The sequence below is a fragment of the Aphelocoma coerulescens genome, chromosome 6, assembly GCF_041296385.1.
Source record: "Aphelocoma coerulescens isolate FSJ_1873_10779 chromosome 6, UR_Acoe_1.0, whole genome shotgun sequence".
Taxonomy (NCBI): Eukaryota; Metazoa; Chordata; class Aves; order Passeriformes; family Corvidae; genus Aphelocoma; species Aphelocoma coerulescens.
Window position 1 is genome coordinate 24,061,625 of NC_091020.1, and position 17,410 is coordinate 24,079,034.

General features: G+C 44.1%; 1 protein-coding gene across 2 annotated transcripts in view; it reads left to right on the forward strand.

The window, feature by feature from the left end:
* The window catches only part of SUFU (SUFU negative regulator of hedgehog signaling), a 91,380-nt gene that overhangs the window by 35,522 nt on the left and 38,448 nt on the right, over positions 1 to 17,410 (forward strand). For both annotated transcript variants that reach the window (XM_069019902.1, XM_069019904.1), the window contains exons 4-6: positions 9,904 to 10,046; positions 12,374 to 12,459; positions 14,497 to 14,569. In XM_069019902.1, coding sequence (XP_068876003.1) covers positions 9,904 to 10,046; positions 12,374 to 12,459; positions 14,497 to 14,569 — 302 coding nt within the window. The remainder of the gene's footprint in view (positions 1 to 9,903; positions 10,047 to 12,373; positions 12,460 to 14,496; positions 14,570 to 17,410) is intronic.

The window sequence follows — 17,410 nt, forward strand, 5'->3', positions numbered from 1 at the left end:
CCGGCCTTGGACAAAGGCTCTGTCCCCTGTACTGCAGGAGGAATGCAGGACAAAGGAAACAGCACAGGGAAGGCAGAAAACTCCCCCTCTTGCTGGTGTGAGGTCCTTTGGCCTCTCATATATGAGGTCTTTGTCCCACCCAGCCTTTCCTGGGAAACGGAAGCAGCCGCTTTAGCAGTTAAAAGCTTCTGCAGAGAACAGTATTGCCTCCTCCTATGGAGGAGCTGAAAGCAACAACACAGAGGAATTGTTCTGCAGTTGCAAGAGCATCCTCTCTCACTGCCTGTGTGCAATTGTTTGGGATGCACAGAGGAGAGTTTGGGCTGAGTAGCCTTCTGAAAAGGACCGTGTTTTCCCTTGACAGCTGCCAAGCCTGTGTTAGATGAAACCACAGAGAAGAGTAACTGCAGATGAACTGCAGAGCTGGAAGTTGGGTTCACTGTTACATATCCACCTTCTTACACTTCAATTGAAGATCTGTGCAGCAAGTGCTGCTCAAACTGTGCTTTCTGACTAACCCACTCTGCCTGCGAGAGTGGCAGTGTGCAGAGCTCATTACAGACCGTCTTCTGACAGCCACAGAGGCAAAGATCCTTTGCAGCAGCCTGCTCGGCCAGGAGGCAGCAAATGGGCACAGCAGGGGAAGTGTTTTGTTCTTGGTGGGAAAGAGAAACTGGAAGAGTATATTCAGAGGCTGCAGGCAGCCCAGAACCTGAGGGAAGTGGACTCTCATGCTTTTTGGTTTAAAATTAGGGGCTTAAAGGTGTCTTCTCAGAACACTTGGGGTGGTGTTTCAAAAGATGCTCCATAAACAGGCTGTCCATTTTGCATTTGAACCATAAATATAGCTCTGGGAATAAGTGTGTTTCTCCTGCAGTACTGTAATGGGTCGGTAGAGCTCAATGCGTAACTCTTTTACACAACTGCGTGTGAATGCAGAGTTCTTCTGTTTCCTGCCCTTTGGCCTCCTGCTTTGCCAAAGTAAAACAAAAGTTTGGCCTGTGCAAGTTTTAAATTCCTGAAAATTTAAGGGAAAGTAATCAGAAAAATGACACAGTGCTCTCTTGAAGACCTCTGCCCTCTTGTCCATTACTAGCCCCAGAACTAATGCCTGGATAATTAGAATCCTTTTCTGAAGGGGTTATGATGTGATAACTTTGTGGATGTTTTCTCACAGACCATCTCCCCTTTCTTGCCATTTCTTGAATAATTTTTGCTAAAAGAGATACCTCAGTGCAGTCTAACAGTCTCTCTGTCAGGCATCTGTGCTGTGAAGGCCATTAAAAGAAGCTGCTTGCATGTTCTTTGGGTTCTTCAGAGGCAGATACTGCCTCTGCTTCCCCTTCAAGCTCCTTGAAAGCTCTTCAACAGAAATGTCTTATAGATGCATGTCTAGGGGAAGATCACAAGTGACTGTACAGGCTTATGGTGCTTACGGGTCCATCTAAGCATCTGCCCTTCTCAGTGGCCTGCACATGTGCAAGTATGTAGGAGGTCCAACAACAAGGAAAAAAGTTTTTCTCACCTGCTGCAGTTCTCTTCCCTCATTGAGGACACTTAAAGGTTGCCAAATGCTGTGGGTACCGGTCTTTGTTCTAGTTGGACCTGGCTGGGAAACGTTCAGGTAACTGTAAAACATTCCAGCTTTCCTGTGCCACATGATCTGTAAATAAACTGTCATTAAATACCCGTTTTGAGTTGAGTCCTTATCTGACAGGAGATCCTGCTTTATAATACCCTTTCTGGCTCCTGGGCCTCCACCCCATCCTGAGGCTATTCACTTTTTGAAACTGTTGAACACATAACTACCACCCTTTAAAGGGGTGCTGCAAAATTGAACTCCGTCAGGTGAAGGATGCAGAAAGCTGGTAGCAGTGCAACTGGGCAGAGGTGGAAGGGTCTCTTGCCTGGCCTGGAGCTCAGAATTTGGCAAGTGCATTACTCCTGCTTCCTTATGGTTGCTGGGATGGGAGGATGGAGAAAGTAAAAGGAAGATTGGAGGAGGTGAAAGCAGCCCAACCCTGCAGCACCCCAAGGGCAATGGGTCTGAGTGATGGGGTGTAGAGGAGCAAGAGCTGGGGGCAGCAAACTTCTGTGGGACTGAGAAGGAGCAACTCACAGCTGTGTTCATTTTCTTTTTCTGCCGTACTCAACAACGCCAGCTAAGTCCTTTCATGGTGCCATGCCTTCCTCCAGCTTTCCCTTTCTGGAGGAGGGAGCCATGCAGATAAATCTATAGATGGGTGAGAACTGTGCTGTTGCAAAAGCAAGGTGGGAGATGCAACCTGCCCTGGGCAGTGCTTATACAAAGGGGATGCCAAGCATGATGAATCTGCCAGCTCCTGCTTCTGCTGATTGCAAGGGCTGCAGAAGGCTGAAGGGAACAGAGTGGAGGAGCTGAGTGAAGTTGTGGGGAGGAGAGGAAGTGTGGGAGGAGGTGGCTGGTGGAGCAGGCTGTACAGAGTCAGGGAGAGGACAGGGGGCCCACCACTCAGAGGGTGGGAGTGTGCCCTGGGCACCGGAGTCACTTGCTGGGAGCCTGCGTGAGAAATTCCCAGAGTTTGCAGTCGTTGAAATTGTATACACACGTAGCATTGGGCAGGGAGAAGGAGAACGCCAGATACGCAGATCTGTAAGTGATGGAAAGAAATGTCTTGGAAAACAAGAAGGGGTAGAGGAGGCTCAAAACCAATTTGGTTATTGTACAGTAGCATTTAAACCTTTTTTTTTCTTTTTTTCTAAAATACTGCACTCTGCAATGTTGCAGAAGGCATCTGCATGCCTGGGATCTACTTTGTGATAAGAAAAGCAGTATTTGCAACTCCATCCGTGGAAGCTGCAGTACAGTGAGACATTTTCCATCATCCCACTGCCAATAGTAATGACAGCTCTAAGCACGACATGGACAAGTGAGGAATCACCTTGTCCTGCAAGATGATGTATCCTGGGAAGGTGTGGGAGGCTCTTCATTTGGGCTTTCAGTCCAAAGAATTAAGTCATCAAATAAGTTTATATGTATTTGCATAAATTGATTGGGCTCTTTTGAGAGGCTTGTTTATTTTCCAGACTTAACACCCTGGAGCTGTGCAGTAATCAATTTTGTATTTTCAACCAGCAGAGCAATTTTTTTAAGATCATCTGCATCATGCTTCTCTGCTTTCTGAAACTGTCTTTAAACCTCAGAGGTCGAGCAGTCCTTACAGTACTGATAATCTGTTTTTTTCCCTGCTATTTTTTTTAAAGAACCTTTTGCCTAGGCCCCTTGTTTTTAAAAGCCCAATTTGAATCCCTGCAATGGAGCTATTGTTTAATTGTATTTCTGGGATTTAATTCTTCCTAAGGGATCTTCTCTATGCCGCATGTCTGCAGCAGGCAGCAGCACTGTGTGAATTTGCACCTCTTTGGAGTGCCAGGGCTGGGGCAGTTCCTGTTTCCAAGGCAGGAGATAAGGGGCAGCAAAACTGAACTGAAAAAGAAAAACAGAGAGGAAAAGCATTTTTTAAACACAATGCAAATATATCACAGCTTGGATTCTGCTAATTCCTTGTATATTCTTAAAACACGTTCATCTTGACTTGAAAACAAAATTATAAACTAACTGCCAGTGGGCCTCACAGATTACATCCCAATTGTTTTTTCCCTTTACCAATCTATGTGTGCAGTTCTTTGTAGGTTAGGAAACTAAGCTTGAGACTGAATTTAGCATTAATTATCTTAGTTTAACATGTCTGGCAAATGAGTCTGAATAAAGTCTTTTTCTTTATACCCTGTTTTTAAAAAGTTTGCGTATATATAATGAGTTACAATAACAGTATTACTTTGAGATATTTAGACACAACTTTGATCTTTAGCTTTTGTATCAATTTATTATAGCTAACATCTTTGCATGCATGCTTATATTTATTATTGAGCTAGTTAGAAATATATTAAGTAGGTCTGGTGAAAAATATAGCTATTACATTTCAGCGTTGGACTCTGTGTTTGCCTTTAGTTTCTCTCAATTAATTCTAGCTGTTCGGTCTGCAAAATGGTACTGAAAAACAGCATCAAGTCTTACTTGTGACAGATTGCCAGATTACTTTTTTTTAACAAAGCCAGACTGAATATTAAAAATGTGTTGGAGAAAATGCATTTATATAATAAATTATACAGACCATGCATGGGGTAATGGCAATGCAATAAATTATGTTGTTTCTGTAAGTATTGGATAAGCTGCATTCAATTTAAATGTCTGGCTGCATCACTGTCATGCTGGTCAGGAACTCACTGGGGGCCTTTTTAACATTCCTGCACCCATAAGTCATGGAGTTAAAATCCTTCTTTGCCCTCAAATACACAGTTTCTCTGAGTTACGCAGGCTGACATCTGTGACTCGCTGCTTGCAGTTTAGCTGAGATCTCTGAGTCGAGTACAAAATGCAGGTTTGTCACCCTTAGAGCAGCCAGTTTTCACACTGCTGAGTGATGCAGATAATGTAAGTCTGGCTCGTGTGAGGGACATGGTCATCTGCTTTGTGTGCCAGCATCCCCAGTGCCACACGCTGATGCAAATTTTCTGATTTTGTTGTTGTTGTTGTTTGTTTGTTTGGGAGGTTTTTTGTTGGATTTTTCTTTTTTTTTAGAGCAAGGTAGCAGAGAATTGCCAAGCATTGTACTAGTATATCTAAGCCACATCACTGCTCCGAGGAGGTGATCCAGATAGCCCTGCTTTCTCAGGGGACAAGCAGGACTGTTTCTTTCAACATCATCTTGCACATGTCCCCAAATAAAGTGACCATGTAATGATGGCCTGGCTTTCCCCAGAAACAGGAGGAACAGAAACATGCTCTTGAAGGATATGAGTCTAGAGTGGCTGTTTTCCCAAAACCAAGCACGTGTAGTAGTTAGTGTACTTAGGGCTTCCCCCACTCTATGCAGTATCAGCTTCTAACCTGTAACACTGTCCAGGTGGATTTATCTGGCTAATTACTCAGCACAGTTTAACCCCTCTGTTGCTGATTTTAGCTGGCATTTGGAAGGAGGAGGTGTCTTAGAAGAGGTACAGAGGAATGGTCAGGGTGCAAATCTGTTCTTCTAATTTTAAAATTTATCTCAAGAATTACATGGCATGACCATGTCAGAAGGGGCAAGTTTCTGGCCTCTGGATGAACCAGGGTGGTGCAGTTTGAACTGCTGTGGAGGCAGACAGGCTGGGGACTGTGTGCCAAGCCATGCATGGACAGGAGAAAGGCTTCAAGTTGCCTTGCTGTCTCCTTACTGGTGGAACAGCATCAGCTCTTTGTTTTCCTCCTTAAGTTGCCAATGCACATGTGAAGAGAAGATATTCCGACTCCCAGATGCCCAAAGAGTGTTCGCCTGGGTGCAGGGCAGCCATCACTGGAGATGTTCCCTGACTCACTTTCAGCCTGGGGCTGCCTTTAGGATGGAGCTCTCTCTCAGCTCCTAGTACTCCTCTAAGTTTGCTGTCCTCTTCAATTTATTCTCTGTGGCAATTAAGGGAGTAAAGACTCCTAGCAGGATCCCATATATGGAAAGCTGGCAGGTTTAAAAAAGAAATTGAAAATACAGTGGGAACTTATCTGTGTTTCTCTCTAGAGCTAGGTAACACCACTTGAGCGTAGATTGCATGCATTATACTGTTTATAAAACATCCTGAGGCCAAGAATATTACTTGGTTTCATTTCTTTAGGCATCAGCTGTATTTAGTCAAATTAAAGGAGGGAAGGAGAATGCACTCCAAGAAAATACATGAGCAAAGCTAGACAAAGAAAATTTACTAGTCTACAGTGGAATGGTTCCCTCTGAGTTATTTCCCCAGTTCTTATTACAGAGCAGTTGGATAGTAAAGTTAGGAGAGATTGTGCAGCTGAATTATGACTGTTGCTGCATGAAGGAACCTCACCTGCTTTATGTGAGCTGTAAAAGAAAATTGATAATGACGTTTTAAAGACTTCAAAATATGGGTGGCTTAACAGAGTGGTCTGGTATAACTGCTGCTTTTGCATAATAGAATAGTACAAGAGCTGGTCTATGGCAGATTTAGAGACTTTTCATTTTTGTAGAGCTAGAGAGAGGCTTCAGATTTGCTATTATAAATTATGAACTAAAATAGTAAGTTTGAATTGAAATGTTTTAATGATTTCCTTGTTGAGTTCTTATGAAATCAATACCTCCCTATGAAGCAGTTGGATTTCATGGAATCAACATTCCCCAACAGAAAGAAAGAAAAGTCAGTGTTTTTTGTTAAAACACAAACTTGCAGGAAAAGAACGTGTTTCAAAACTGTGAGTATGAGTCACCTTGCTGTGTTAAGTTTAAGGCTTGTTAGTTGGTGCCCCTTCCAAGCAGGAAGGGTGCAAGAGTCCCAGAGGATACCCTGAGCAAGGTATTTACAACATATCCCATGCTCCCATGGTAACTGCTGAAGGGTATGAATTCATCCTGGGGCAGATTGGGTACCTTAGCTCATCCTGTCATGGAGGGAACATGTAATCACCTCAGGTTTACCACAAGGCAGAAGTATTCAGCTGCAGTCAGCTTGAGTGCAGTATCAGAGCCTTGGTTTACTCTTGAGGATTTGCTGATTTATCTATAGGCTAAAATAATTTGGATTTAACTTTTTAACATATTTTCTTTTAGTTCCTTTGCTTTTCATTCCTCCTGTTGGTGGCTAGAACATTTCTGTGGTTTACCACCTGTCCTATGGATTTGACAATTCCCTGGTCATGTCCTGGAATTTTTTCTGATGTCTCTTGGTTTTGCTGTGGTCACCTAAGGAAACGAGGCTTATCCAGTTGTGGTGTTCTCATCCCTGTCCTGTTTTGCAAACAGGAGTGTGAAAGGTGGGAAGGGAGGATACTTTCCCTGTTTTCAGCATAAGGCAATAGAAAGTGGTTATCTAGTCCTTTGTTTCTGTAATTTCTTAGTTTCTGTGGCTACAAGTCATGTAATTCAGGCTGTTGTCAGTGCTGCAATGGTCTCTGTACAAGAGCTGGTCTTCTATCCCACATGGGTGACAATGCAGCAAGTGGAAAGCTGGGTTTCAGGGTGTAATTCCAAATTTCTTGAACTCCCACAGGTTTTAATTTGGCTTTGTGTTATTTGCAGAAATTTTTTGGTGTGATTTAATTGAGTAGTCAGTGTGAATTTTGTAGTGTTCGTGTGTATGCAAGGGTGAGGGAGATTTTGTAAGTGTTCAGTGTTCACATGGACATAAACAGGTGGGTTTCCAGCAGAGACATTTGCATTTGAAAACCTGCTCTAAACGGGCTGGGCTTTCCCAGGAGAAGCAGCACCAACAGTGAAACGCAGCGATCGATCAGCATAGAATTGTGTGAGCATTTGATGGGCAAAATGTTGTGGTATAAAGACAGGGCCCAAGAATAAGCTCTTTGTGGCTTTGTTTCATTCCTGAAAACTGTGACTGAGAGGCTTTTATCATTTTAAAAAAATTAATCAGCCACACTTTGTCTAACTTGGAAAATATCACAAGATATCCCTAGCAACATTCTAAGTGCCGTTTCTTTAACCACATTCTGATACTAAAAAAACAAATCATTTTTCATTTGTCTGCTTATATTTCCTCAACTCTGAAAGTAAAGTAATATCTGAACCAGTCCTTTCAGTCACAGAGCTGGAAGCGTGTAATTTAGTGCACATAACGATAAACTCTTTGAAGCAACTTGCATTCACTATGTTTTCTTTCTTTCCTAATTTTAACTAAGGAAAACATTCCCTTACTTATCACAGCACTTCTGTTACATGCCTCGTTTTTCAGGCTAAGTTCCTTATGGTATTTAGAGTTTATTTTAATTCTTAATCAAATGAGCTGTCCAGGAAATTCATCTGAAAAAACATATAATAAATGTTCAAACCCACACCAATGGGGACACCCAGTGGAGACGCTCCGAGTTGCCCAACATCACACCAGGAGCAGGCCAGCAGGGGAGGACTGCAAGTATTTTTAACCACAGCAACTCTGAGGGAACTCTCATTAGTTTACCTGCCTGCTGCTGAGGGCTCCCTCGAAGTGTCCTGCCCTTGCTGCCCTTGCACGAGTCCATGCTCGCTGTCATGGTGGTCCTGATGTACAGTGGTTGCAATCGGGTGTGCAAGCACCCCAATTCCTCAGTGTTGTTGTATAATGGGACTGGGAATAAGCTGTAATTACTAGCAATTGAAAAAGTTTTCCTCTTGCTGTTGCAGAAGCTGCCATGTTCATCTCTTAGCCCTATAGATATTTAAGAGGTGTCATGTTGGGGTCTCCCCCCCTGCCATGGAGCCCTGGGAGATGGGCCCTGGGGGGGAGACACGGGGTTTCCCTGCCCCTGGTCAGCCTCATTCCCAATTGGTTGGTTTGTGTTTCCCGGCATGGGAAGGACCCTCAGGTCCCGTGACTGGAGAGTTCCTGAGCAGAGCCCCAGCCATGCGGCTGGAGAAATAAACATCTCTCTGAAACATCTATCAAGAATCTGTCCATATATATGTCTTCTCCACGGGACTCCTGGTTTGATATATGCGTGTTACAGTAACCCCCGCTGTAACAGTGTCCTGTTGCGGTGTGTTTGGGAGGTGATGTGGGATGGTTAGGCGAAGATATCCAGGACCACCTCTCTGAATTGGATCCTGCTCCTGTAGCATGGGAGATGCTTCAGTCTCGACAGACAGCAACTCAAGTAATCACTAACGTTTTTCAGTCTGCAGTGGAATTCCTAGTCCTCCTCCAGTGGGCAAGGCCTCCTTTCCTGCTGTGTTCTAAGTGTGGCCTTGGGAGAGACCACAGTGAGGACAGTAGCCCAGACTGCCTTCATGGATGAGCTTGGTCAAGGAGAGGGGTGCTGGGCCTGCCACTGACTTTGGAAGCAGGCAGGTAGTCTTCAGTTCATCCCTGGGGCACTACACCTATCTCAGAGGGCAGAATGTGGATTCCAGGTTGTTTATTTGTATGTGCAATAAGCTCTGCTTGGACAAGCACAAGACCTAAGATAAAGGCGGTCAGCCAGGCAGCAGTACCACACATGCTCCAGGAACTGCATGCAAATGGAGCGTGCTTTAATTGCTGTGAACATGGTCATGGCTGGTTGTTTTACTTCTAGTTCACTCAGAAAGCAAGCATTAGCCTTTCCTGTGATGGGGGAGCATCAGACAGATGGATTCTGGTGTGCCTTCTGGCATGCACTAGCTGTGGAACATGGGATTATCTGGGGGTTTTGTCTTTCTAAGTAGGAGGGGAGGAAAAGAAAGGAATGCCTGCCTTGTTTTGATGCAGTCTATTCTGACATAGAATGAAATTTATAGCCTACTGGCTTTCTCATTGTTTGGGAAAGAAGAAACATATTAATTATAATTCTTCACCAGATCTGCCCAGACAACTGGGAGAGACAGTGATTTTGACTTACACTATCACAAGTTGCACAGCAGAATTTTTATTTGATAAGGCAGGGTAGTATTCATGTTTAATTCAAATTTCAGGATATTTTCTCTTTGGCAAATTAGTGTGTGAATTGCTGTGGCAGTGGGTACTCAGTATGGCCTGCTGACTTTCTGTGCCCTCCCACAAAAGGAGACTAATAGTAAATGAGAAACAGGCTAATTTTATTTGTTGGTATTCATGTGTTGGGCTTAGTATCAAAGTAGGATAGTGGTTTTTGCCACAGGACTCAAGAGAGGGCAATTTTGAAATCAGTGCTTGAATTCAGATGACTCAATGAGACTCCTTTCCTGCTTCAGGTGGCTCAGAGGCTCAGCAGAGCTGGCCAGGGGCAGTCACAATGAACAGTCACCAGTGACTGTCCCGGTCCAGGCTGGAGGTCCCTGCCTGGCAGCAGCTAGGAGCAGCTGCCAACAGAAGGAATGTTCTAGCAGACTTCACAGACTCAATATTTCTTGCTTCTTGTCCTTGCAGAAAACACCTTTTGCAGCGGTGACCATGTGTCGTGGCACAGCCCTTTGGACAACAGTGAATCTCGAATCCAGCACATGTTACTGACAGAAGACCCCCAGATGCAGCCGGTGCAGACTCCTTTTGGGGTCGTTACTTTCCTACAGGTACGGCCCAGCCACAGTGGGTCCGACTGCCACCTCCTGGGCATGGAGTGCAGCTAACATTGCATTTAGCTGTGTAACTCAGATTACCCTGTCTTCAATTTCAAACATGAGCATAGGAAAAAACGTTGAGAGAAACACTTTTAAAAGTTAATGTAAAGACAAATTAAAATTAATTCTATGGTAATATCAGTAAGTGATCCACTGGTTTGAATGCCAGGAAGAGTTTGGAGCAGGACTTGGAGCTGTTTTAGCAGTTCTTAATGGCAGAAATGTAGCTTGCAGCACTCACAAAAAGATCGTTTAGAGGCTGAGTTTTACTGTATTGATCTACTGTTTAGGAAAGGTTTGGGTTTGCTTTGCAAAAGAAACATTAAAAATATCCCTTGTGATTTAACTCTGCTCTTCAATGTGGGGAGCTTCTGTGGCCAAACAGGTTTGCTTGCTTTCCCAAAGTCCTTCTCAGCGATGCCTCTTAGATATGGGCTGCTTTGGATATTTTAAAATTGCATATTTGGCTAATAACCTTAGTGGAAGAGCTGGCATAGTTTATGCCAGCTGCTGATTTCTCCATGCTCTGTGGTAAATCTTCCATCCTGTGGGAAAATGCAAGTGTCTGTATTTTGTAATTTAAGCTTCTAGTTGCTCCTGTTTGTCTTTGACTGTAGTTGTAACATGTAAAAGGAAGTTCTGTTACCACAAACCTGCACAAGGCAACTGCTGTACAAGGGCAGAGGCTTTTCTGAGGTGCCTAAATGTCTGTGTTTTATCAACAAAAACGAGGTGGGTGTGGAATTAATTAGTGCAAGGTGAGTTGTGGGACATGGAAGGAGAGACAAAGAGCCAAGCTAAGCAGGGTAATTCCTGGCTGACTCTCCATCTAGTACTGCATTAGTCCTCATCTCTTCTTTAGTGCCCAGCTGTCCTGAATCAAAGAACAGTCAACTTTGCTTCATCCTGAGGCCCTTGGCCTCTAATCTTCCACAACACATACAGTTGACTTGGTTTTTCGCCTTGTTTGATGCTTGTTGTTATGGATTTATTTTGACCCATGAGGATAAATGATTACAAAAAGCAAAGAATGAACACAAAAAAATTTCCTGTTTAGAGTCTTGCTGTTTGTATGTAATTAGTGAGTGAAGGCCCAGGGAGGGGTGTCCTGAAGCAAGGATGATTCAGGCTGTTGATGGAGGAAGCCTGGAAGATGGGTGGGGATGAAGTGCACCTCCAAGGGCTGGGTCCTGAGAAAGTGAGCTCTGCAAGGGGCAGGAGAGGTAGGGTGTGCAGAACTGAGTACATGCTGACATGAGGGTTTTCCACGCAGTTGTCTATCAGTGCATATATGTGCTTGCAGCAGAGGCACATCCTTCACTTCTGCTTGCTGCTCTTCAGAACTTAGTTTTCAGTTTTCCTCTTTTCTGATAAAACATCAGTTGAACAGATTTTGACCAAAATTTCAGTGCTATTGGAAAAGACTTAAGAGTATTGAGGAAGAAAATAGAAGGCCATGGCTAAAATTATTTTTCATCTTAGAGTGAATCATTGTGCTCGAAGGCACAAGCCAGTGGTTGACACAGCAGGAAGAAACTGCCTTCCACTATCAGCTGAAGGGTGTTTCACCCCTTCATTTGAAGCAGCTGATCTCAGCTGCTGTTAGAGAGACATCTGGTATTGCTCAGTGCGGCAGCTCCTATCCTGAAAAGCAAACACATCCTGCCTTATACAAGAAGGCAGAAGTCTGCAGTTGCCTGCACTGACAAGTGGATTATGTGGTGTGTAAGCAGCTTTACTTTATGGTGCTGGGTAAGATGTAACCAGTCAGCAAGCTGAGTTGGTCAAGGATTTTATGAGCACCAAAGCAATCCCTTGTGGCAGCAAGTCGCTTGCCTGGTTGAGATTGCTTGTGCAGTATTGCATTTGCCCATAGCAGTCAGCTGACAGAGCAGTGTTGGTATGTGCTCAGACCCTAACCTGTCTTGCTCAGTCCTGTCTGTGTGGACTTGATTGAAAAGTCAGGGTAGACTAGTGTATAAACCCTGATTTGCCACCAGACCCTCCTCATAGTTAAATTCACACTTTCTGTACAAGATGAAATGTTATTTGACCAGGGTGCTTCACACAGTAAGTGGAGAGAGAGAGAGAGCACAAGGTCTTGCAGGAGGATCCCACTGTTGTCCCAGGCTCCCTCTGTCCTGGCTCATCTAGTTAGATTAAAGAATTGGTGCTTCTCTGTATCTGCACTGTTTGATCCAGTACCACATGGCACATTTTCTCCATAGTTCTTGCATGGTTCCCACCCAGTTTAGTATCTCTGGTGTTATTTTTTCCAGATTGTTGGGGTTTGCACTGAGGAACTGCATGCAGCTCAGCAGTGGAATGGTCAAGGGATCTTGGAACTGCTTCGGACTGTCCCGGTGTAAGTGGTCATATAGCTCATATAGGAGAGCATTTCCATAGAGAACAATTCAGTTGTTTATTTTTATTAACAATCTTTAACTTGCTGTTGGAACTTATTTAATCTGTGCTGTAGCAAGAGATGGGAATTCACTGCAAATCTGTTCTCACGAACAGACACTTAGATGGCAAATTAATGCATGTGGAAGGCCACATGTTCAGGGTGAAAGAGAATGAGGTCTTGAAAGCTTAATTTCCTTCCTCTCATGCCTGCAGGGTTTTCTCATTGGTTCTTCCTGGGATAACTGTTACTGGTGACCTCCCCGTTTAGTTCAAAGAAAGAAAGGAGAGAGGGTCTGGCTTACAAAGCTGTCTGAAAGTGAGAAAGTCACTCTCAAATTGAGCCCACTCTTGGTGGGCCAGTTTGCAGCAGGAGGAGCGTTCGTGAAAGTGAAGTTCATCGTTTTGCCATGGGAGAAATAACAAGGATGATGTTGGGTTGAGGAAAAGATGGGTTTTAAATGTTAACTGATACGTTAATGCTTTCTTTGCTGCCAGGGTGCAGCTAAATCTTTTTTGGCTTGCAGGTATTTTGTTTAAACATTTTTAAATTCAGTGGAAGTTATTGCCATGTGATTGTAACTCAAAAGACTTACTTTTATAAGCAAAATAGTTCTGAATATTTGTTTCTGGGAAGAATAGTACACTCTCTAGTGTCACAATAGCCTTGAATTGATTGATTATTTGGAAGAGCTGGACTTCTTTAACTTGAACTTTTCCCTTTTAGACACAAGTGCAGATAGTTCATGCACATGCTCTGGAGTAGAGTGAATTTGTCCAGCTGTTTCTGGGTCCCTGAGACAATAAACACTGCCTGCAGCTCCCTTGGTTCCTCTAAGTCAGTGCAGATAAAGCACTTCTCAGTCTATTCTCATGTCAGTTTTTGGCTTTTGTGCTGTGGTATAAGCACCTTTCCAAGGAAACCCAAATGTTCATGATTTGAAGGCAAAGCTGCAAACTACTAAGCCATTCATGTGGAATCAGGGTAAAAGTCTCTTGCATCCCAGTGAGGAACTGTGGCAGGTCACACCTCTGCAGTTAATAATTCACAGCTTCCAAAGTGATGTGAAAAAAAGAGTGGCTATCCATGCATCTGAAAACCTGTAAAATATTAACTTTTTTTGCTTCCACTCTTAAGTGTTTCAGGAGACTAACACAGACTAGGCCAGAGGAGGGGGCTTTTGACTGCAATAACAAAGTATCTCATGAAAAAAATGAATTTTTTTATGGCAGTTCCAAAAGACTTCAGTTTTTACTTCAAATGAAAAGCACCATCTAAGGCTGACTTCTGCAGTCTGGCTGCACTGTGACCCAAAGTCTCTGAGTATTTCATCTTCACAGTAATCTGTTTTCTATCACCTTTGTTGGGAAACACCTTGAGCCTTCCAACTTTTATTGCTAATGACAACAAAGATTTCCCTGAACCATCTGAGTGCTTGGCCATTAAGTACCAACTGAGCAAAATGTCTACTGTGATAGTATTTATCAGAGCAATAAGCTCTTTGTGGTACTGAACATGACTGCCAATCTTGGCAAAAAGTGCAGTCCCACTGGGACCCTGCTCTGTTCTTAGATATGTAATAGAGGAATAAATCTTGACTCCATGCCTTGCCCATCTTTCTTAGACGCAGGCTACACTGGACTTCTCAGTCCCAGTTTGTTTCCTGTAAGATTAAAACCCATCTCAGTCTTGTGTGAGCAAGGGGGCCTGCACAGGGGATAACAGCCTGTGTCAGTCCTGACTGCTCTGCACGTCTGGGTGGTGCCAGACACTGAGCAGATTAACTGCTAGGTCATGGAGGGCTTTTACTATTTATTTATTTGGAAAATGTAAAGAGCAAATGCATGCTGTGGAATGTATACACAGCATAGAGGGGTTTCTAGGCTTATTTTAAACCCTTATCTTGTGCTTTCTTACAGTACAGGTCCACTCTGAGGACCCTGCTGGGGAGTTCTAACTAAGGGGCTTGTTTGGTTCATTACCTGTCTTTCTTTGTAGAGCTGGAGGCCCCTGGTTGATAACAGACATGCGAAGAGGAGAGACCATATTTGAGATTGACCCACATCTGCAAGTATGTCTTTAGTTTATAAAATGTCATGTCTCTTGTAGTAGCCAAGGAAAATTGGTTTCATGTTATACAACAGTTCTAATATTTTCTGTAAAGGTGCTTGGATCTTCTCAATGTTTGTAATAATCCTGGAAAAGTCTTAGAAACTCTTTGCCCTCTTAGAGGTGGTTCAAGAGGGTACGTGTCCAGCCCCAGGTGAATGGCAGCTCTAGGAAGAAAGATAGAGAAGGGAGACCAGGAAAACAGAATCTCCTATATGAGACAAATTGGTAAAATTTAGACTGGCTGTTTTAGAAAGGAGGAAAAAAAAAAAGATGAAAGACATGGAACAATACAAGACTTAGAAATGGCACACCAGGGAATTCCTCCTTTCTTTTATATGCAAGCATAAGGAGATATAACATGCAGAAAGCTCAAAAGCAACTAAGTACTATTTTTTCACAGCAAATGTGACAGTGTAGCTCATTCCTGTAGGATGTCACTTGAGGCCAAGTAGTCAGTGTGGACTGAGAAATTATGGGAACCCAAAAGTATCACATGCAGTTATTAGTAATCTGTGTAGGAAGATATACTAAACCTTCTCCAGAGTTCAGTTTAATTTCTGAAATTTAAAGATAAGAATAGGACCTCTATGGAAGAGGTTACTGTACTATGGACTTCTTCTGATCCATGCATTTGGGAGACAGTTCTGCAATCCCTTCAGCAGAGCTGGAGTACATGGGTCCCCAGCAAATCCAGTGTGGTACTGGCTGTGTTTCAGTGAATCACTGAGTATTTGCCTTTAACAGAGAACTTAAGGCTCAGCCTGGTAGGGCACGTGCAAATGTGCATGTTTTGTACAAGCATTTGCCTATGGTCTGCATGTCTGCATCTGATTACTCTCAGTTGCCTCACAGCATCTTTTACTTTGAAAGCTTAAGAACAAAACCAAATTCTACTTTTACTGGTTTTAAGGATTTGTTCATCTAAAATAACCCCAGTCTGAGAAACACAAAAAAATGTTCCACAAATGTTCTACAGGGTGGGAGCTAATACAACTGAAAGTCCCATAAAGTTTTTAGGATTTCCAGAACTTTGCCCTCTCCCCTCCTGGAGGTGTTTCTGTTGTCTGCACACTGGTGATTCCTAATGATAACAGGGTTTTCTTCAATTTACTGTAAATGAAAAATAGCTCAGCTTACTGGAATCTGAGTCAGCCAAGGCAAGTTAAGGCAAATAAAAGAGTACCTCTGCCTCACCAGTGTGTCCTGCTGCTGAAAGCTGCTACGTCTGTGGTCCTTCCGGACTTCCTCACATTGAACACATTCCTGTTTCTGTTCTCTCTTGCCCTTGCAGAAGTGTGTATGGGCAAGTGTGTGTGTGCACCTTCCTCCTGCTCTGCTGCTGCAGCCCCCAGGGATTCATAGAGCAAAACCTGCCCTGAGTCCCACAAAGAGCCTCTGCTGAGCACAGAGAGCAAGGCTGTGCCAGGCTGGCTTCAGCCCTGTCATGTGCCTCTTGCTCTTATTAGTGGGGAAGGATAAAGTGTCATTTACTTGGTGTTGATACAGGGTGTGTGAAACCAGAAAGGCAGCAGTGGAAGAGAGGTGGAGGGGAGGGAGGGAACAGGCAGAGAAACTAGACAACTTTCCTGGGAGCCAGCAAGCATGTTGTCTGCCTGGGAAGCAGGCAGAGCTTGTTTGGAGGCTGCATTGTCTCTTGTGGGAATTGGTTGAGGCCTAAACCCAGCCCTGGCAGCAGCAGCTGTACTTTCTGTTCGGAGTTGCTGAGAATGGATCCCAACTAAGATGTCATCCCAGGATGTCAGCAATTAACGCTGTGGCAATGCTGGTTGTTCTCTGTTCAGCCAGGCTTCCCTGTAGGCCATTCAGATTTCCCTGGCAGCACTGTCAAACAATCCCTGTCGGTCCCCAGCTCTGTGCTGATTCTCAGTGCTTTGCTTCTGTTTAGCAGATATCTCAGAAGAGAATAAAGCTGATTTGAATTTCCTGAGTTGTGGTTGCTGCTCTGCGGGTCACACTGCAGTGCTCTGGCTCGTTTAAAAAGGGATCAATGACTTATAAGAGCCTCAGAGCATCCCTCCCACATGCTGAGAGGAAAATGGGACAGAAACATCCTTTCTTTAAAGAAGGAAAGAGCTGAACCTCCTTTGCCCTGGGCTCCTCCAACCTCCTGTTCAAGCTGCCCTTTCAAGGGAAGAAAAAGAGCCCCTCAGTCCAGGCAAATCCTTGCTGGCTAAAGGTGGGGTAGAACTGTGCATTGCCAGAGCGATGAGTCTACACTCAGTTGGGGTTTTTTGGACTTTTCCCTCTTTAACATCAATACTTGTAAACGTTATGAAACAGGCATGCAAATTAGGCTGCCTTAAGCCAGCTCGTTTCCATCAGCTCCCCTTGATCTCCAAGGGATGCCAACAAAGCAGCACTTCTTCCCCTGAGGAAGTGCTCTGCAAGCCAGCTGAGCTGCAGATGAGAGTCCTTTCCCGCTCCCCGAGGCTGTGCACTCTGTCCGCAGGGCCTGGCTGGGAGTGGGGCCCTGGCTGCAGGGATGGGGGAGCAGGTCCCACCAGAGCCTCACAGCCCTCTGGCCTCTTCTCCCTGCTCAAGAGCAGGTTTGGTGGCTCTCCCATGCTTCCCCAATGACTGGGATAAAAAATAACTTCGCTGACAAGTTACACCTCCCCATGCCAGTTGATTTGGGTCCTCACAGAGCACCATGGAGGGCTCCCAAAGGAGCCACGTGCTAAATCTCACTTAAAGCATTGTCTGCCTATGTAGGAACGGATGTATTTTTATTTCTTTTTCCACAGCTTCTATTTCTGGGTGACACAACTAATTTTATGTT